We start from the raw sequence: 22863 nt of genomic DNA, 5'->3' as shown, positions 1-22863 counted from the left end.
CACAGTGCACAGTATCTATCTGGCAATACCCTGTGAACCCAGTTTTTAGGAAAAGTATTGAATCTGGAACTAAGGCTAAAGGATTGCCATATGCCTTCTGAAAAACATACCCGAGCCTTGCCTAACAGGCAGACCTGTGTACCAGGTCACCTGCTTCTCTGGACCACCCGTATATCAGCAGTACCTGGGATCTCATCAGAAATGCCAGATTTCAGGCCCCATTCCAGACCTAGTTGCCCAGAGTCTGCCTTGTAACGAGATCTCTAGGTTATTTTATACACATTACCATTTGAAAAGCACTGACATAGGGAATATACCCTCTGTCTGTCTTCCTATTTATATTGATTGGGGCCCAGATGCCAGGAAGTCAGGTGTCAACTTTGTGAAGACTGATAAATTTCAAGTTGTTTTTGTCCACTAGACATGCAAATGATTTCTGCCTGGTAGAAAAGATAACTTAAAGGTTACTGTTCTTTGCTCCACAGAACATAAAACACTTTGCACCTTGTTTCAGAATTCCTGCTTTCAGGGACTAGACAGTCTCGGTCTCTGAAATTCTTCTCTGAGCGAAATTTACCATTTTGCTTTTACCTCATGAGTGAGTTAAATAAATCGTCAACACATGCTCAGCACATATGTATGACAGTCATGCCTGTGACTGTTTAAAGTTGTAATTCAAAACCAGCCACCTCTCAACGGCAATAAGATATGTATTTCTAGTGAACACAGTAATAGCCGTCTTTCCTTGGGAAAAATAGCCAGTTGTCCAGTAAGTGGTAATTGAGTATGTCCAGTATGAAACGGAAGTGAATCCAGCATGGGCTGGTCCCTCTGCATGGCATAATACATCCAACTTTCAATACAAGGGCTGGCAACTGAGAGCCTATAGTTCTGTTTTAGCTTGCAAACAAAGATTTGTAGTTAAAGAATATTTTGTTTTATTTTTACTTTTGGATGTGAAGGCTTTTAGGTATAAGATGTATTCTCTGGTTCTCCACAGGCTCCAATACTCCTTATTATCCTATATCAGGCTATTTCAGACATCCTTGCTACTGTCTGGCTCCTGAAGGCATTTAAGTTTACAGCCCTTAAAGAAGACACTAATCTATTAAACCCATGTAAGCCAGCACTACTGTGGGAGACGGCTGGTCTGAAAATTACAGCACATGCTAGGCAGGCATTATTGGGAATATTTTTGCATATCTATCATGCACAGACCCTGGACAGCTATGATGAGTATGAAGAGTACTGCTGCCAGATCCAGTGACCTTATTCATTATCCACCAGAGGACGAATTATTTACATGTATAACAGTGCATTTCAAATACAGTTACTGAGCATCATCAATTTATTCAGATACAAAACAGTTTCATTTAAACAGTTCTCAGGGAGCTGCAACCATTGCCCACATAAAACAGCAGAGATAGCTTCATTCTCAAAAATGAACGTTATTAAAATGTCAAAATAAATATCATGCAGAAATATAGCAAAAAGAGGCAGTAGCTATAGGCAATAACCTGGTCCCTCTGAAATCATACCCAGAATTTCCGAAGCAGCTTGTTTTAAACAAAATAAGAGTTTGGTGGCATCCACCAGGCTTAGCAGAGGTTGCTTTCTTCCTTAGACAGATTTGTTGATGGCACATCACGGAAAGTTAGTAAGTATCTACTTTTACCAGGCGTGACTCTCCTTTTCCTAAGTGCTTAAATTCACTAAACAAGGAAAGGGAGGTAGTATATAAACAGAGTCATTAATAATATAAATCTTACCTAGAGTAAAAGAATAATAAGGGCTGTCTCATTTTTCTGCATAAACAATGATTTCTGTGCTTTCCCATTTGTCCTCTCTATGGATTTTTCTCCTTTGGTCCATCTCATCTCTCATTTTGCTCTAATACTTTTTCAGGAGACTTAATGGAAACTACTTGGAGGAAATCAGCTAATAATACCTCCGTTTCTCATCTGGACAGCTAAGAGGCCTCACTACCCACCACTCTTCCTCCACCATTGGTCTTTTTACCCTTCTCATTGAGGCTTTACCTCTTAATCTCTTAGTCCTTGCAACAGAGTCATTAAATTGAGCTTCTAGCTTCAGCACATGGCTTGATAGTCCTTAATATGTGTGCCATCCAATAGCTTATTTATTCCCAGGTTTACTATGAACTTGCCTAGCTGGAATCTGTTTTCTTTCAAGCCAAATTCCAGCAGTTTTTGATTCATTTTGTTTTAACTGAGGGATAAGATGTGGTGTTGGAAGTCAACGGCAGTACAGTATTATTTCAGCACAAAACCTTGCTAGTCTCCTCACACTGGGAGTCTGTCTTCCTCTATATTCTCCCCATTATGCAGGTAAAACTTTCCAAATTTTTCCTTGGTCCACAAAATACTTCTCAAAGTAAGTGGGCAGTCTATAAAGTTGAGAAAAAATGGAACTGCAAGGCTTGTGAGAGACAGAAAATCAAAGAGAATTGCTCATGCAAGATCTGCTCAAGCAAGGTCAGGAAAAGAGGAGATCAGGCTCCAACTCTCCACTGTGTTTAAAGAAATGCATAATCTTTAAGTTGAAGTCTTTTGAAAGTTGATGGTCTCCTTGGTTTTTATAATAGTCAAAGCGACTATGAGGTTCCAGACTTATTCTCTCCCTTGAGAGGCTTTTGAGCCTCCACAACCTGACTCTGCGTCCCAGTCTCCAGCAATGAGCTCAGAACTCAGACACACTTAAAAGACTTAAATGTACTTCTACTATGTATCTGCTTATGCATATAAATGAAAGCTAACACTGACTCGGGGTTTGCTGTATTTTTGTGTACTGGATTGTGAGTTCTTTGAAGTAAGTACTACTTCATTGCCTTTCCCCTATTCCCACTCATGGAACCTGGGATTCTTTAGCCACTTAAAGACTATCTGTTGACTTGAATTGGCTCCTGCAGAGAAGTGGTATCTTCTAGGCAAAGAACAATTGAAAAAGAGGAAGAAAGAGAACAACAGAAACATGACTAGTGATCTCTAATAGGTGGAATTGTTTCTGGCCACTGGAACTAAAGCAATCCATGGCCAAGGGTATTGGAATGATGCAAAGGAATATAAGTTCCAAAGGAAAACTTATTCTACAAATTCACTGGCCCTAGTGAAAAAGGTTTCAAGCTTCAATTGTTGGTTTTACCTTGCAAGTGTAAAAACAAAACAAAGAAGAATGCCCTCTCAAAGATATCCAGAACCTATGAATATCTATCTATGCAGACGTGGAGTTTGAATGGGGAAATTCGTGAATTATCCAGGTAGGCCCCACATTAGCCCTTAAAAGCAACAGTGGATGAGAGACAGAGAGAGATGTGACAATGGCAGGAAGGCCAGAGAGATGCAGCATGGCCGTGTTGCTGGTGGATGAAGGGAGCCACGAGCCAAGCTATGCAGGCAGCCTGTAACAGCGGGAAAAAGGCCAGAAGACAGAGTCTCCCCCAGAGCCTCCAGAGAGTGACACAGCCCTGCTGACACCTTCCTCTCAGCCCAATAAGACATGTGTCAGACTTCTAACTCTATGAAGCTGCATTTACCCTGTTTTAGATGAGGAGTAATTTGTTCATTGTAATGACAGAAAAGGTGATCCTTGGTTTCAGCATGGTCCTCTAAACTGGTGAGCAGGCCTTCCCTGTCGAGCCTCCAAACCAGAGGGATTTCTTCTAAATGAAACCATCCTTCAGCTCTTCCTTCCCCCCTCCCACCTTTCAAGACTCAACACAAAGTTTCTCTCCTCTGACAAGCCTTAGTTTTATCTATATAGCCTATGACTTTCGGAAAGGTGAGGATCCCGTCATATTGTTTGTAAATGTTAGTTTGAAAGATGGAATTAATTAATCATCGTGCAATGGAAGAGAAAATAAAACTATTTTATTGTCACTGCTTTTAAAAAAGAAATTAGATCATTCACTAGGATCCACCTACATTCACGTCCATGAAGTCCTACCTCACTCCTTCTCCTCCTCTCTTTGGAGACAGATAAACACACACACACACACACACACACACACCCTGGCAGGGTTGACTCCTAGTTTGCAGCTGTTCAGAATAAGACAAGCAAGCAAACCATCCATCTCTGATCAAGAGTATAAGCTACAGGGGTCAAAGGAAATTTCAGGAATTTTCAGACAATTTCAAGGAATTTGCGGGGCACAATAAAGTTTTGAAATGTAGCATTTAAAGCCAGAGCTAAGGTTTGGGAATTAAGTAACAGGACTTACGGTGCGGGGGTTTTAAAATACATCTACAGGGCTTCCCTGGTGCCTCAGTGGTAAAGAATCACCAGCCAGTACTGGAGACATGAATTCAACCCCTGATCTTGGAAGGCTCCACATGTTGCCGAGCAACTAACCCCATGTGTCACAACTACTGTTCCCACGTGACTTAGAGCCCATGCTCCACAAGAAAAGCCACCACAATGAGAAGCCCATGGACCACAACGAGCAGGCAGCCCCTGCTTGCTGCCACTAGAGAAAGCCCACGCAACAGCAAAGACCCAGCACAACTATAAATAAATAAAATAAAATACACCAACAAATGCTCTGATGCTCCTTTCTCCAAACAATAGAGGTGAATTGTCCTCCCCTTGAGTGTGCACTGGAGTGAGTCCCTTCTAATGAACAGAACGTGGCTGATGTGATTAGCACATGATCAAGTCACAAAAGGCATTACAACTTCCTCCCTCAATACCCACCTCTGAACGGACTTGCGGACACAGCGGGGGAAGGAAAGGGTGGGATGAATGGAGAAAGTAGTGCTGACGTATATACAGTATCCTGTGTATACATGTCATTACGTGCGATCACGTGTAAAATGGAGAGCTAGTGGGGAGCTGCTGTATAACATAGGGAGCTCTGTGATGACCGAGAGGGCGGGGCTGAGGGGAGGGACATATGTATAATTATGACCGATTTGTATTGTGTACTGCAGAAACCAATACACCATGGTAAAGCAATTTTCTCCAATTAAAAACTAAATTCAAAAATTAGCTATCTCTATCTCTTCCCTTTTCTCTCTTTCTTCCCCTCTCTCTCTCCTCTTCCTCTCTCCCTCTCTCGCTTCTGAAGGAAGCCAGTTGCCAATATCCACATGGCTGAGCCATCTTGGGAGAACTTTCCCAAATCTGAAGACATCTATAGGTCTAGCTCACATCTTAATAGCAACAACAGAGATTCCCTGAGACAAAACCACTCAGCTAAGCTGCTCTCAAATCTCCAAACAGAGAAACTATGAGATAACAAATGTTCATTGTTTTAAGCCACCAAGTTTTGGGATTACTTGTTACATAGTAATAGATAACCAAAATACATGAGATGCAATTCCTAGAGCAGAGGTTACAAATTGGAAGAACAGATCCTAATTCAGTCTACAAATATATTTTCCTCAGCTCATGATGGTAGATTTTTTTTCATGAGCTAAAATTTTTGAATCATTAAATTTCACTTAAAAATCCAGATTTCCAATCTCTCTCAAATTTAGAAGATCCAGCAACACAAAGGCCTACACATTCCCATCTGGCAGCCTTCTGCTATAAAAGACACACACTCTCCCGAGCTCATGGCAGCCCCCACCAACCCCTGTTCATCGCCACACTGACACCAGCAGCATGGCTATTCCACTATTTCTCTTCAAGCAGAATAATATTTCTCAGTTTCTATGTCTCTATCAAAATTAGGAAACAAAAGATATACTGAAAGGGCTTTGCATCTTAAGAAATCTAGGAGACCGTTTATTTCCTGGTGGGAGTGAAGAATATTCCTGCATGCCTAATATGTCACCAATGTATGTCTGTCAAACACACAATTTAGGATCCTATTTTTCCTTCCTCCAGTATCTTTGCTCATTGTTGTCAACAGACTGTCCCTGTAGGTAAGTGAGTTTGTTACTCTGGCTTCTTCATATGGGGCTAGGATAAAGCATATGAGTTTGCTGGATCGGGCTCTTCAGCAGCTTAAAGGTAGCTGCCAACATTACACCTTTCTTCTCATATGACTTGTTTTGCAAAGAACCTTGCTGAGATTATAGTATCTGTTCAATCCTTCTCTGGTTTTGTACTTATAATAATTGTTTAGCATGAGCTGCTTAATGCTGGCTCAAATTGAGTCTGAAAAACCCATACTGACTAGTCAGAAATGATCCCAAGTACAACTCCTGCATGCATGCTAAGTTGCTTCAGTCGTGTCCAACTCTGTGTGACCCCATGGGCTGTAGCCCACCAAGCTCCTCTGTCCACGGGATTCTCCAGGCAAGAGTACTGGAGGGGGTTGCCATGCCCTCCTCCAGGGGATTTTCCTGACCCAGGGACCAAACCCATGTTTCACGTCTCCTGAGCACAACTCCTACTTAAATGCATACTTTTCACTATTACAAACAATTCTAGAAAATAAACATTGAACTGGAACAAGGGGCTTCCCAGGTGGTGCCGGTGGTGAAGAATCCGCCTGCCAATGCAGGAGACGTAAGAGATGAGGGTTCAGTCCCGGGGTCGGGAAGGTCCCCTGGAGGACATGACAACCCACTCCAGCACTCTTGCCTGAAGAAATCCCATGGACAGGGGAGCCTGGAGAGCTACAGCTCACGGGGTCATAAAGAGCTGGACACGACTGAAGCACCTGAGCAGCAGCAGCAGCACGAGAGCCAGCAAACGGGCCAAATCCGGCCCACTGCCAGCTTTCAAACACAGAGTCTTCCTGAAATCCAACCACACGTTCATTTGCATGCTGTCTGTGGCTGCGTTTACATCACACTAGCTGAGCTAAGCAGTTATGAAAGAGACCTCAGGACCTACAAGCCTATAACGGTTACTAGCTAGCTAGCCCCTGAATGAGAAGGATGAAATACAAAGATTTTGGCAGTTAATAAACCAAGTACCCATTGTGCTACAGAGGAACCCACATGGGGGAAATAAAGTTGCCATGTCCTCTCCAGAATGTGCCCTATTATTCACAGTACCTCCAAAGCTTTCTTCATCTTACAAATGGACATAAACAGAATGGGTTTCGGGTTGAAAAGGAACTCACTGTGGCTAGTTTCTGAACATCTTCATCCGATGCTCCCAGAGATGCCAGGCCTATTTCTTGTGAAAACTGAGCAAACTTAGGATCTGCCAGCAGAGGGACATGTCCCAGGAGTTCATGACATGTGTCTCTGACAAGAAAAACATCACAGAGAAATGTCAGATGAGTTAAATTATCGCTGGTAGAAAAAGACCTAAATTCTAAATATAACTTTGTTACTATAATTAATTACTGTTACTAAGTTTTATCAACCCTAAGATTTTTTTTATCACGTTTTAACAACTGAAATCCATATGCATCCTGCAACAAATGGCATCTTAAATTATATGATATACAGTACTTTAATATTTTGCTAGTAATATTAAAATATCTACTATTTTCAAGTAGTAGATATTTGGCAGTAGTAGATACTCGGCATTTTGTCATATGCCAAGCATGTGGTAAGTGTTTTGTTAACATACATTGTCTCTTTTAATATTCAGAAGAAACTTGAATTAAAGTAATTTATAGTGCCACATTCTCTAGATCATGGGTGGGCAAACTGCAGCTGTTGGCCAAATCTCGTCTATTGGCTATTTCTGTAAAGAAAGTTTTATTGGAACACAGCCATGCATATTCATTAATGTATTATGTGTAGCTCCTTTTCACTAAAACAGCAGAGTTGAGTAGTTGTCACTGAGATCCTATGGCCCGCAAAGCCTGAAATATTTACTAGCTGGCCCTTTACTGAAAAAAGATGGACTCTTGCTACAAACAGTCATAAAGCCAAAATCTGAATCCAGCTTATGGTGATTTCTAAGCGCTTGCTCTCAACCCTTAAGTCACACTGCGTCTCATGTTACCCTTTTCTGGTACTGGGCAAGAGCAGAGGATCATAGCGTCATCGAGAGGCTCTTCCCATAGACAAAGTTTTATGTCTATAACACAAGCAACTTCCTGGAGCCTGCACATTGGAAGACCCCCAGTCCTCTGCCTTGTCCAGCCTGAACTGGGTCATAACAGAACTTTGGATCCTCTCTCATTTGCCTGGGCTTCCACTTGGAGCCAGGTGACCAGGGAAAGGCAGGTAGGTGCCGCAATGAGACAAACTGTTTCCTGATACCAAACAACACTGCAATGCTTTCCCCTATGATTCTCCGAAAATGAGTCAAAAGGCAGACCATATTTCATTTTCTTGACAAAACTAATGAGCCAGGTAGTAATTGAAAGATGTTTCCTGATATCGCCTGGCCTTCTCTTAAGTGTTACTACTTCAAATAGATGCTACAAAATAAATGCCAGGTACTGCCACCATCAATACAGGTATAAAGTAAGACGGAGGGTTATGAGGTTGAGGCAAGGGAATGGTGGTCAAGGGGAGATGATGGATACCAACGTAAAACAGACAGCATTCCTCAGTCAAAAAATCTCGTTCCCACAACTCAAAGCACACGTCCAGCCCTGGCCAGCCACTTCCCAGATATATCAGGTTGAGAGGACAGCCAAACGAGAACGTGTAGACATGATACTAAAAGAAAATCCAAATTCATTCCCCATCAACTATGTGCCGAGAGTCTCCTTTTTTTGCACAGAAATTGAATTTGTGGAAAAGACTGTGGTGGTTATTCTCCAATCACACTGCTTAAGGCAGACAATCAGACTCATGACTTTAGTGCATAAGAGGAATTTAAATGTGATTAGAACCCCTCATTTTACCTGCAAAGAAGTTAGAGACAGAAGGAAGAAATAAAGAAAGCTAACATATAGTAGGCTCCTGTTATGTGCTGAGTATGATGCTAAATGTTTTCATATCCCATTAGTAATTTCATCTTCCCTTCCAAAGAAGTCTTACTAATGTGAGAAGTCTTTGTAATGTAAGACCAGGGTAGGTCATGGTTGCTGTGGTGGTGGATTTTTGGTGCAAAACTGGGTTCACTTTTGAGCTTGTTAAATGCTTGATGAGGACAGTCTTCTATTAATATCTGCCGAGGTACCAATGGAGTCCAAACACTTATAGGCAGCAGGGAAAGTGAAAAGCAGCAGTTAAAAAAGAGTGAAGGAAAATGTGAGAGATCCAAAGTCTTTAAGGTGTCAATTCTCTGTGGTAGAAAAGGAGCTCTCACCTGGGTTTCAAGTTAAGGTGTCATTATCAGAAACCTATAACTCAGAGTCAACGTAAGAGTCTTTGATAGCATTACAATGATAAGGTAATCCAACCATACATAGAAGAGAAAAGAAATTAAAATTTGAAAGAAAAAAATCATACAACACAGCAGAATAAATTATATTGTTTCATTAAGAATGAAGGCCAGAAGCCAGAAGTCTCACAGATTTACTAATGACACATTCTGAATGCCTTTGCTCTGTTCTGAGCAGAAATGATTGCTCTGTGTTCTGCTGGTTTGTACTTTCTTCACTGCTCAGTTTCCACATAGAGACCCCTAGAAGAAACTGCTGTTCAGATCAAGCAGAGATGCAGTTTACACAGTAACCCCACTTCTCACTGAGTCAAGGCTCTAAGCACCGAAATTCCAAGACCATAAATAGAGCTGTTATCTTTTATGACTTTGGTGGAATAATATCAGAAATAAACACTGGATTGGTCTCATTCCAGGCTCTTTGGCTAAGGCACATTGTGTAGAGAAAGGTAACTAAAGTGCCTGGAAACTCTTCAACCAGCAAAGAGAGAGATGTTTCATGTTGCTAATTTAAAAGTTATTTTCTTTAGTTTCTCTGAGACCAAAGGACTTGGAAGCTGCATTGACTTCCGACTCAGAGGCTGAAAGAGGTTCCAGACTATTGGAATCTGAGGGAGAAGGCTGAGCCTTCTCTCCAAACTTTGTATCAGTTAAGTTCTGTAGGGCTGATATCATGCTATCTCACACTACTTTACAAAGTGCAATCCCTTTTATGTCCAGCAGCTAAAGTAGTTCATGGTCCCAACACTGGTTGTGTCATCCACAGCAGGATCCCTGAATATCTAATTATGAATGGATTTCCGATGTGAGTTCATAACTATTGCCTGATCGCACCACATCTCTCTTAAAACATTCAATTATCTGGCTATAATTGCACCTGTCAGCACATGCTGCCTTCAATCTCCACATCGGCAAACTTCTATCTTTTCAACTCGCATCCCTTTGATGCATTTTCTCCCGAATAATGCTTCTCAGAGCCCTTTTCACAAAAGCACTCTGTTCGCTGGAAATATAGGAACTTTCAAAAGTGTTAACACTGTAAAACATCATGTCTCCTTTTGAAAAAGAGAAGAAGAAAAAGAAAAGCTAGAGCTGATATCAGACACTAAACTTTTTGCTGCTCTAAATTGGAATCTTCTCTGATAAGCCCTGTTAGGAGTCTAAAGCTCACAAAGGGACCTGGGCAAAACGCCCCCAGGGAATTCTTAAATCATTCTAAGAAAGTTGTGATCACTGCTGCTGGGAAAAAAGAAATTCAAAACAAATCTAGCGTTCTTCTCCGCTTATCAGTCAGTTTTTCAAAGCTGACTCCTCCTGTCTGGTGTTGAACAACTTTTTATTTTTGCTGCAAATTAAAGCTTTTAGGAAGTGAGTGAGCATGCCGCATTTGCTTCCCATCCCCAATCAGCACATCTGTCTTTGAAACCCTATTTTGATAGGTTTTGTTTGTTCTAAATAACACAGGCACCAACACTTCAGCTAAATCCTGAAGAGACGGAAAGGAAGATGGGGGTGGGGGAGGGCTGCATTGATGAAAAGAGCAGGAGGATGAGCTGGGAGCCAAAATAGTGTTGTTGTTGTTGTTGTTGTTTTTCCGGCTTTCACACAACATTTGGTGGGTAAGTGCAAGTAAGCCGGGATGACACACTGGGATACACTGAGGGAGGTGGAGGGGTGACTTTGTTTTCACTTCACTACAGAGATAATAACAGGAACTAATTTGGTATTGAGGCAATTTTTCTCCGTTCTCGTTTTAGAGCCACATACAGAGTTTCTGTAGTTTTAAAATAGCAGACTGTAAAATCTGGCCCAGATCAGAGTTTAGGCAGCTCTTATGATCACTCCCTCTTATGTCCCTGTCAGAGCACAGATATATTCGTATGGGGCCCTCTTTTCATGAAGCTGAGCATCTGGATATTGCCCTTGCGGAAATCTTCCCTTTTTTCCCCCTAGGAATCATTACTCTTCTTCACAACAATTCTTCTGAGACGGGCAAAAGATATTACAGTTAATGTTTTTAAATTTAGTTCAAGAAGCATTTATTGTACAGCTATTAAATATCAAGTAATATGTTAGGAACTGAGGGTTAAAAGTAAATAAGACAAAATCCTAGGATAACTCTTAGCAAAAGTCCCTTCATGGTTCCATAAACAGCAAGTACTAACTTTCCTGATCCAGTAAAAAAATCTTTCCTAGTTCTTCAAGTAGCACAAAAGAGCTTCAGGGGAAATCTGTACTTACGTCTCCTGTTCCCCATCATCTTAAATATTTCTTAATTCCTGAATAAAAAGAGATTTCTAACTCTTCCCCTGTCTGCTTCCTCTCCCCAAATTTTCACTAGATATTAGGGAAGCAATGTAACATAATGGTTATCAGTTTATAATCTGGAGTCAGAGCAAGCCCATGTTGCACGTTCCTGTGCTGATAAAGTGACTTAGAGCAGGGTGGTAAAATAGGGTTTCCTGCAGTGACGGAAATATTCTGTATCCGCATCACCCCGTACGGCAGCCACTTGTTACAGGGGACTATTGAACATCTGAAACGTGACCAGCACTACTGAGGAACTAAAATCATGGTTCTATTTCATTTTAACTAATAAACTTAGATAGTCACATCTCTACCACATTGGACAGCACAGATGTATTGTTTTTTCATCTATAAACTGGAGGTTATAAGGGTCCTTATCTCCTGGAGTTCTTAGGTTTTGTCCTTTTTGAATCTATTTTATCACTTCGACAAGCAGCAGGATGTTTCTCCAGGACAGAGGTCATGCCATGTTCATTTTTGGGTTCCTGGTGCGTAGGAAAGCCAGGCACATATTAGATGTTCAGCAACTGCTTTCTGACCTTAACAGAATAAAGCAAAGCTGGTGGGGCCCTATTGCACCACAGAGAGGTAAATCCACAGGAACCCCAAGCATAGTTTTCCTAATCTCCAAGGTAACATAAGGGTTCTGGACTTAATCTTGGTTTCGCTATTTTCTAGTCAACTGTCCTGATGCTGAAGCTTTAATACTTTGGCCACCTGATGCAAAGAGCTGACTCATTGGAAAAGACCCTGATGCTGGGAAAGACTGAGGGCAGGAGGAGAAGCGGACGACAGAGGATGAGATGGTTGGATGGCATCACTGACTCAGTGGACATGAGTTTGAGCAAGCTCTGGGAGATAGAAAGGATAGGGAAGCCTAGCATGCTGCAGTCCATGGGGTCACAAAGAGCTGGACACGACTTAGCAACCAAACAGCAAGTTGTGCGTACATAGAGGAATGACCTGACCTCACTGATCTCTGGAATTACCACCTGTAAAATGGCGACAATCCTGCCTACCTCATAGCCACAAGCAGAATGACGCAAGCTGACAGAAGAAATGTCAGATCTCTCTTTCCTTCTGGGGCTTCTCTACCTGTTTCTCTACACGGTCATGAAGAGGTACAAGGTTACCTCCTCCTTGCCTAAAATTCACTCACTTTGAATTTGTTCTGAATGTGCAATCTTAAAAAGCAAATATTCCTTAAAAATTTTTTCCCAGATCATCTCCATCTTCCACGCCTGAGGTAAATAAATGAGCTTCTCCCTGTGACCCGGCACTGAGGGAGTATGACTTCTGAGTCTGCTGTGGGTGCTTTATGAGCGCTAATTTCGGATGACACACACCACACAAGGAAGGCAAACCTTGGTGGGGGTGGAGTGATGGGGAAAAAAGAAATCCTGCTTTGAATCTGCTAAAATATATACATTCCTACAACTGAAAGCTTTACCCCAAAAAGTCACTACCATTAATAGCCTAAGAGAACAACAGCGTTCTAGCAGGCACTCAGGCACAAGTTTGGTTTCAAAATGCACAGGTTTTAAATAATGTATAGGGTTGTGTGGGGTGGTGGTGGAGTTCATAGAATGTCTATTGTTAGAATGCTCAGAGCTTTTGAGACAAAAGGCTTGCATAAAGATTCCTGGGGCTTATTTTTTGCTTTGAGGCACCTCACAAAACCAGACAAAATACAATGACTGAGAACTTGGGAGGCTGGGTCTAGGAACATGTCCTTGTAACTAAGAGTGACTGGAATGTTTCAGAACACATCAGTCTCCACACGAATTTAAGAGGTGCCAGGGAAGAGTGGACCTATTTGGTACTTTCTATAAAGCCTTTTTCTCTGCGAAGATCAAAGCCTTACTTCATCAGCCCTCACACAGGGGGGTTAAGTGGTTTCCCAACAGTCACACTGAGAGCTGACCGTGGGGCCTGGATTGCGGGCATGTGGTCTGTAGGCCCTTCTGCCTCAGGATGTACACAGCGTTGTCCCATCTGCAACACTGCTGTGGAGTGAGGCACTTCCCCTCCTGCTTCCTCGTGAAATAAAAGATGGCCCCCTTGATAAAGGGGTGGGCTAACTGGCCCCGTGAAGATCAAAGGAGAGAGTGGGCTCCTGACAAAGCCTGGTAGCTGGGTCCCCACTGGATGGAAGAGCAAGGCACAGACCATCCAGTAGACACATCCAGCACTTAGGGTCCCAGCACCGCAGGGCCGCCAGAGCAAAGAAAGAAAGCGTCACTCTCAACTAGCTATATAATACCGGTAATTGGAAAATCGAGAGAGAAACTACTCAACTTTAGTACACATACAAGTTTTGAGTTTTCTTCCGGGCTTGTGTGCTAAGTCGCTTCAGTCGTGTCCGACTCTTTGTGACCCTATGGACTGTAGTCCACCAGCTCCTCTGCCCATGGGATTCTCCAGGCAAGAATGCTGGAGTGGATTGCCATGCTCTCCTCCAGGGGATCTTCTCGACCGAGGGATCAAAGCCACGTCTCTTATGTCTCCTGACATAAGAACCCATATTGGCAGGTGGGTTCCTTAACAGTAGTGCCCCCTCTTGTGGGGTTAGCTTAATACAGAATGGTGGTTATTCCCACAGATGCTGGCACTACTCCCTGAGTTCAAATCCTGACTCCCCTACTTACCAGCTGTGTGACCTTGAACAAGTTACTTAACCTTTCTGTGCCTCAATTGCCTCATCCATACATTCAGAATAATAAAAGTAACTCAGAACTTAGAGGGTTGTTGTGAGTACTGAGTTCATCCACTTACAATGCTTAAAATAGTGCCTGGCATATAATAGTTGATATAGACATGTTTGCTGTCAGTAATAATATACACATGCATATATATATGTGTGTGTGTGTGTGTATATATATATATATATATATATATATATATATATATATTTAATTGCTTCTGCTGCTATTGTGTTTGAACTTGTCTATGTTGGAGAATGGAAGGGGCCAGGTTTTAGGGCCTCTAACATTCTACCTGACCCCAAGTGTGTGTCAGTTGCTCAGTCATGTCCAGCTCTTTGTGACCCCATGAACTATAGCCCATCAGGCTCCTCTGTCCATAGAATTCTCCAGGCAAGAGCACTGGAGTGGGTTGCCATGCCCTCCTCCAGGGGATCTTCCCGACCCAGGGACTGAACCCAGGTCTCACTGCAGGCAGATTCTTTACCATCTGAGCCCCCAGGGAAGCCTTGTGTATAGCCCAAACCAAATTTCTTCTGAGGGAGGAGATGGTTGCTAAGCTCGGAGTGTGAGCTCCTGGTTAAAACTCAGGAAAGGAAGGCCAGATGGGCTCAGCTTTCTGAGAACGAGCCATTCTCTGAGAATCACTGGTGCGATGCTGCTCTGCTATCCTGAACAGCAAAAATGATGACAGAACTGTGGAGGGAGCCAGTTGGCGGGGCAGGAAGCTTGGCATCACACTTGGCAGAGATGAGGCTGATCTGTGGGGGAGGGCAATTGGAAGCTAAACAAGAGCTCACAGGGATGAAGGTTCAATCCTATAAAGCTCTGGCTCATCTTCCCAGCTCACCAGGAAGACCATGCCCAGACTTGACTTCAGCAAGCCCCGATATTAAAAACACCCAGGACAGTCAGGCCTTAAATCAGACAAACTCACAGACCCAGGATGTCTCAGACAGCAAGGAGGGAAAGCTGGGAAAGGAAAGGTCCAATGAAAGGAACCTGTTTGATCCAGAGAGGGGTGGTCAAGTTTCCTATCAATGTGAAAGCCTATGTCTTCAGCTGCTTATACCATTAGTTAACAAATGAGGATTGATGTCTGAGCCACAAGAACAGAGATGAATGCCATCTGCCCATGTGCCCGTGTTAAAGAGGGTTCTGTTGTAACACACAAGGGCTAAGCATAAAGTTCACTGACTCGGCTTGGAAACAGATGAAAACCAGCGTTAGAAATAATTCACTTTTATTTTTCTTATAAAATTGAAACACAGCAGCAATTATAAGAAAAATCACCTGACTGCAAAACCTTTTTTAAACTTTAAAACAGTTATATTTTAAAATAACATTAATTGCCCCTGATATGTGCAACTGTGACAAGAAATATTTTTCTGAATGCAAATGCATTGAGCGATATTATGACAATAAACGCTGCAGTGTGAGTCCATGGTGTCATGAATTATTTCCTAGCAGGGAAAGTTTGCTCTCTGATTTGAAAAGGGACACATGGGGAAAGAGCAGGACAGACTCACGTCAGCATGTGCTGAATCATCAGTCATCAACGCAGCCCTGAATGGGGGCTCCCTGACTGAATAAGCTTATACTATGCTGTGCCAAGGATATTTTTGTTACTAGTATACTCAGCACAATATTTGAAAACAAAATAGAAGAAATCTTTTTAAATGTCTTCATTAAAGCATTTTTTAAAGGGATTTCTGGTGCAAAAACTGCACTATTACTTTGGCAAGACAGACACTGTACTGGTTTGACCTCTAAGAACTGACAATGAAGAACGTATGTTATGCTGAAAATGCCGATCTTCTCCCTTAGCAAAGGAGAAGGGGTCAGAGTGCTGTGCTATGGATCTGTGCGTCAGCATTGCTCTGGGCAATACTTTAGGTTTCTAACATGCAGAACCTTGAACTATCGGGCCACCTCTGGTCTCCATCCAGAAATACAGATGGGTGGGTTTGGCCTATACTGGAGAAAACAAGACTAAGTCATAATACTTTAGAAAATAGGACCTTCTTGGGCCTTACCTGGTGGTCCAGTCGTTAAGAGTCCACCTTGCAATGCAGGGGACACAGACTTGATCCCTAGTTGGGGAACTAAGATTCCACCTGCCATGGGACAACTAAGCCCTCGCAGGGCAACTACAGAGCCCATGAGCCTCAAGAAAGATCTCACACGATGTAAAGACCCCACATAACAAAGCCAAATAAATATTTTGTAAAAAACAAACAAAAAAATAGGCCCTTCTTGCTTTTCCTTCCTTCATTTCCTAGACCTCAGTCAGTCCACGCAGTTTCTGAAGAAAAGCATGAGATATGGCCCCAGGAGAATATGGTTTTCTTAAACCATATTTCTCATTAAAGAGCTCTACATTTCTGAGATACCACTGGCCATCAGGACTACAGATAAAATTGAAGATCATATAGACAAGTATACATGCACAAGCAAATTCAGTGAGCAAGAATTCAACATCACCTGGCATAAAACACAGTCAAGAAGTCTGTTTCAACTATGAAGAATAGAAGCCACAGACCCCCTAAAAGGAAGTGACTGGGGAAGAAAAACCAAATGCACTGAAGCAGAGCTAGGAAGAAGGGGGAGACATACAGCAGCTGAAAACCCACAACGCCTCTGAAAGCTGACATCAGAGATGCGACCAGGGCAAGATCCCTCCCTCCAGCTCGCTTCTCCCTGCAGCGTGCCCTAGACTTTCCTGCACTGCGTCTCCACCGCCCCTCTCCAGCAAGAATCTTCTAGAGACAGATGCAGAGATGCTCCTCCACTCACTTCAAACACGGCCAGCACTACCCAAGACTTTCCTGCACTGAACCTCCAGTGTCCCTCTCCAGCAAGAATCTTCTAGAAACAAATCCAGAGATGTTTCTAATGCTCTATCCACTCACTTAGACGTAGACAACACGTCGACACACAGGACAGTCCTGCAGGGACCTACACCAACACTTGCAGATACAATCTCAGAGCATCTCTTCTTCATGTCACATTTAAGACGTTCATAGAGAACTCAGAACCCTTCACAGACTGACGCTGTTTTTTAAAGGAGGGCAGTGAGCTTTCCTGCCTTTAAGGTGAAACTAAATTCGGGGATTTTTTTACCCAAAGGGGGAAATATCTTCTTAGCACCATGTGGTTGGGTCTCCTTTTCTTTCTCTTTCTCTCTCTCTATCCCATTTTCATGAAGGGGAGATGGGAACAACCTTCACATCTCCTTTACCTCCACTCCAGCTTCACAGTGAACAACCAGTGTTGTCATGTGAAACAATGTACATTCTCAAAGCAAAACCAATGAACAGAGCAAGCTGCCCGTCCTGGGTGTGATTTAGAGAGAAGACTCTTCCAAATGGTCCAAATGGGCTACCTTCAAAGCTTCAAGTGATGTCTAAAATTCCCTCATTAATGGTTCATGAGTTTACCTGAAGACACTGACTATATAAAAACGACTTATTGAGGGAGGGAAGTCCAGCTACAGTTCCTGAAATCAGAGTGAAGCTGCGGGAGGGGGCGGAGGATCTGCAGCGTTGCAGAGGGGGGCGCTCTCAGCACACGGGGCACCGCCAGGCCTGCCCTGGGCCCCTCTCTCCACAGATCTTGGACGGAGCCTGGCACTCTGCATATGTCTGCCTAATCGGGCACCTCCCGGTAGCAGCGGAACTCACGGCTCCAGCCCACTTTGGCCTCAGCTTTCACTCTACATGCCAGGTTTGGGGATCTACTCCAAACTCAGTCTGGATCTTCTTGTTCCCCTGTTGCCTTTGCCAGCTGGCCTTGAGTTAATTACAGTCTGATGAAGGAGACTGACACATGAACAAATAATTGCCATGCGGTACTGTGAGCGTTAGAACAGAAGTAAGGCAAAACGCTACAGGAATACCCAGTACTGCCTGGGAAAGTCTTCACAGAAAAGCGTGCAACCGAGTCTTAATCCTGAGACCTAAAATGATCTCGCAAGAATCATTCCAGGGCTAATGAACCACCTGTGCAAAGAGATGGAGACAAGAGCCAGCAGGGCCCCAGGATGGTGAGAAGTCTAGTGCGGCTGGAGCATAAGGTTTTAGAAGGGGCAGAAAGAGAGACAGAAGATGTGATTTGACGATCGCAGACATTTTCCCCCTGAATGTAACAGGGAACCAACAGAGGTTAAACATGAGAATGCTCTACTCACATTGGTGTTTTAGAAAGGGAACAAAGCCTATAGTAATTGTCAGAATACCCATGTTAACATGACCTGTCAAATATCTCCTTCTCAAACAGTGGCTTCCAGTGGGCAAGATGTTGCCCCCTGGGGACATTTGGCAATGTCTGGAGACAACTGTGGTTGTCACATCTGGCAGGGGTAGGAGCCTACGCTTGACATTTAGCGGGTAGAGGCAAGGGATGTTGCTAAACATTCTACAATACACAGGACAGCTGCCCACAACAAAGCATTATTCAGCTCAAAATATCAATACTGCCAAGGTCAAGAAACCCTGTTCTAAAAGATGAGATGGCCAGAGGGTGCAAGGTGACACAGCCCACAGGGACTCCTCAGAGAGGCAAAGAGGAGGCCAGGCGATTGTGGGGCTTCTCACATTTTGTCCTGCCCCCACCCGCAGGTGTGATGCTCACACACCCGTGCAACTTGGAGCTCGGCTTCTTTCCCTCGTTCCATGGAGTGAGAAGGGCACTATTACTGCAATAACCTTGAATTTGACCCAACTGACTTTTTTTAAGGAAATCGTTTGTAAACATCAATACTAGATTAGTGACAAAGGTGCTTGCTGATCAAAGTAGGCTGATCAAGGAGGTGCAGAATCCCTGCCTGGGGCAGTGCTCCAAGGGAGAAAGAGCCAGAACACTGCCTCCCTTCAGGCAGAATCAGTGGCCTTTCAGTCCAGGTAGAAATGCATGGAAAAGCAGCTCCTCCCTCCTCTTCGCCCCTCTCCTCTACTGTCCCCCAGGCCAGAACACTCCCCAGGGGACAAACCCAAATTGCTGTTGCCATTTTAAATTCAAGTCCCAGTTCCTGGTGGGCTTAGAGCCACTGGAGTTTTAAAATGTAAAATGGTAAAAACAAGCCATGCTTGAAGCCCAATAATGTGCTGGGAGAGGGGATATCAAAGTACAGTCTACCCAGACCAAAAAGGAAAACAAAGCTTTTTTTCAGATACCGTATTTTTGCTGCTTCCATTCTCTTTGCTAGCTGTGTCTTCCGGGCTCACCTTCGTCTCATTAGCGCTGCCTCCACCACAACAGTTCAGCAGCTAGAAGCAGTTATTTGGAAGCAGGGTACAAGCACCAAACACAGAAGTCACGTTGAACTCCACAAACTGGAAAAACTGCCCTCTTGTTGGTTCTCAATTGAGGAAATGGGATTGTATTTAAAAGACCATGCCTGTGAAAGTGCTTGGGCAGTGTTAGGTAGGTAGAATAGGAAACAGGAGTCCAAAATCGTGGTGGCTAAAAGACAAGGAAGGGAAAAGCTCGCAAAAATAGAACAAAGGAAGGTCCGAGGACCAGAGTGAGGACTTCAGGTAGAACAGCACTCCTGGCTAAGCCCAATTTGCATAGGGCAGGCCCAGGAGAAGGGAAAAACATAAAAAGAGGAGCCAAAGGGCTCTCTCCCCCTCTCCCTCCCTCCCACTCCCCCAAAACCCCAAACCCCACCCCACCCATGTGCTGGCATGCTCTCCCGCTCTCTTCTCTTTGCATCTTTGAGTCGGCATGCCCTCACACCTCGAGGATGGATTCTCTTGCTATTATCCAAATAAAACAGAGCTGTAACACTGATTTGTCTAAGAGCTGTAACACAGTCTGTCCAAGACCCAAGAGCTGTGACACGCCAAGGGCTTCAATGTCCGTCACTCTAAATCTTTGTTGTGACAAGACAGAACCGAGGAACATACATTCTCTTGACAGGCAGGAAACAGAATTTCATAGATTCAAACTACAGCATGTGGCTGGGAAGAGCTCTGGGACTCTGCAAGACGTGAGGATTGAAGGGATCTTTGCAGAGCACTGTGTCTGCACAGTGTATTCCTGGAAGGATGCAGTGGAAAGAGGCAGCAGTGGCTGCTGCTGGGGAGGACGCAGCGGGGGTCAAGGAGCAGGGGAAGGGAAACAATCACTGTTCACAGTGGGCCCTTCTGTAAGCTCTGAATGCTGGATCGTGGACATGCACCACCTACACATAAATCATCATTGTCATCTAAGAGACAAATGAATGATATAAAACCCACGAAATAGGGGACTTCCCTGGTGGGCCAGTGGTTAAGACCGCGAGCTTCCAATGCAAGTGTGCAGGTTCGATCCCTGCTCAGGGAACTAAGATCCACATGCTATGTGGCTTGGCTAAAAAAAAAAAAAAAAAAAAAAAACATTAAAAATACAAGTAACTTTTAAAATAAATAAAACTCACAAAAATGAGCCTGTACAAACAATCCCAAGTTAGCAAATCTCAAGTGTCCATGCTTTCATTTAGCAGTTGTGAAAGAAGAGAGCACCAAGATCAACAGCGGGAATTAAAATTCACTTCTGACCTCTCAGCTCTGACTTCCAACCACCAGGAGCTCCTCTGTCTGGAGGTCCCTTCCAAGGGCCTCTCCAAGAGAGGACGCTCCAAATTCAAATCCCCCTCTTGTTTCCCTCTTTCCTCCCCTCTTTCCTCCAAGCCTAAGCCCCTTCTGATATTTTCCAGTATTATTAGAAACAACTACCCACCCAGCTTCCCAATCGAAAAGCCTAAGCAGTGCCTTAGGGACCGTCTCACCCTCGTTACAGTCGCAAATACTGTAAATTCCATCTTAACGATGCGTTTCACACAGGTGCCCTCTCCTGCTGTCCTACTGATGCCTTACACACCGTACTCCTTCCCTACAACGGGACCTCCCACCAGTCTCCCAGCGAGTTCATGCTCCATGTGTCCCAGCCCTCACCCCTGTCAGCTTCTTTAAACACGATGACTTCATCAGGCTGAGAAGCCTTGGATAGCTCCCTGCTGCCTACAGAATTAAGTCCAAATGCCCTATTTTGACAAATGACTGTTTACATTGTGGACCAGTTGATCCTATCCATCCTAAAGGAAAGCAACCCTGAATATTCATTGAAAGGACTGATGTTGAAGCTGAAACTCCAATACTTTGGCCACCTGATGTGAAGAGCCGACTCACTGGAAAAGACCCTGATGCTGGGAAAGACTGAAGGTAAAAGGAGAAGAGGGTGGCAGAGGATGAGATGGTTGGATGGCACCATCCAATAAGAGGACATGAGTTTGAGCAAACCCTGGGAGATGATGAAGTACAGGGAAGCCTGGTATGCTGCAGTCCATGGGGTCGCAAAGAAACACAGGGCCACTCTGGTGCACTGTTCGGCAGGGGTCAGCCGCTCCGCCACGCTCTGTATCACGTACCTGATGAAATTTCACAACGTGTGCCTGCTGGAGGCCTACAACTGGGTGAAAGCCCAGAGGCCTGTCATCAGGTCCAACATCGGCTTCTGGAGGCAGCAGATAGACTACGAGCGCCAGCTTTTTGGGAAGTCGACAGTTAAAATGGTACAGACACCGTACAGCATAGTGCCAGACGTTTACAAGAAGGAGTCCCGACACCTGATGCCTTACTGGGGGATCTGAGCCACCAGAGCCCGCAGCAGCAGCCCCTCGAGCAGGACCAGCATCTGCCACACGCTGTCTGCTCCCCTCCTCACCTTTCTCTCCAAATGGTGGACAAATGCTCCTCCCTGAAGTGTTTTTTTATTTTTTTACACTGGGTGTTCATGTTTTATTTTGAGAGAGAGAGAGGGGAGGGGAGGAAGACACAGGGAATGCTCACATTGCTACTAACATTTTAGGTAGTGACTTCAGGACTGAGTGACTGAACATCAAAATCGTGAACAGAAGAATAATTTCACCCCTAACACATGCCTGCTCATTTCTGCCTCTTCCTGCCTCCACATCATGGAAAAGGCAGCTGTTTCCTTGACTTGAAAGCTTCCCCCTCACCCCCCTTTGCTTATCCAAAGAGAAATTCCTGTCCACTCTTCTGGACCCCTACTCATCTCACATTTCCTCTGAAAAGCCTCTCAGGACGGCTCCCTCCTCTTTGCTCCTCTGACACTCTGCACATATACCCCCTCACCATACTCTTTCATAATTGTTTCTGTTTCTATCTCTCCTGCCAGAAAAGTCAGAGGCTTTAACAAAAAAATAAAAAAGCAGCTGCTATATTTCATTCATCTTTGAATCCACTGCACCTCCCTGCTAGCATTGCACATAAATGTTTGCTGAATGAATTGGCAGCAAGTACTTTGGTAAAAATATAACACATTATTCCCCCAATTCTATAGACCTCGGTGGCTAAAATCTCATTTCTTTGGCCTCTCTCTGCATACCTATTGGCACGCTACCACAGGTCTCAGGAGGGCCGGTTATTCAAACCGAGCTAACAAAGTGCCTGCTGTTTGTAAACAGGGCCATTTGTAAACCCTCTGGACTAGATTTAGAGATTGCCTATCCAACTCGAACAGCAATTCTTTGAGCACTTAGCCACTCTAACAAGTGTTTCTTTCCCAAATGTCTGGAGTCCTATAAGTAACCTTTGTTTACCCTGAAAACATTTTCAGGGAAGCTGAAAGGAGCTAAAAA

The 22863-nt window shown here is 43.8% G+C and overlaps 1 protein-coding gene across 1 annotated transcript in view; it reads right to left on the bottom strand.

The window, feature by feature from the left end:
• Positions 1–22863, bottom strand: part of TPH2 (tryptophan hydroxylase 2) — a 99632-nt gene that overhangs the window by 38432 nt on the left and 38337 nt on the right. The window contains exon 8 of the mRNA XM_052640439.1: positions 7037–7163. Within this exon, the coding sequence (XP_052496399.1) occupies positions 7037–7163 (127 nt within the window). The remainder of the gene's footprint in view (positions 1–7036; positions 7164–22863) is intronic.

The sequence above is a fragment of the Budorcas taxicolor genome, chromosome 5, assembly GCF_023091745.1.
Source record: "Budorcas taxicolor isolate Tak-1 chromosome 5, Takin1.1, whole genome shotgun sequence".
NCBI lineage: Eukaryota > Metazoa > Chordata > Mammalia > Artiodactyla > Bovidae > Budorcas > Budorcas taxicolor.
The sequence above is the reverse complement of the archived record's forward strand: the minus strand, read 5'-3'. Positions and strand labels throughout refer to the sequence as shown.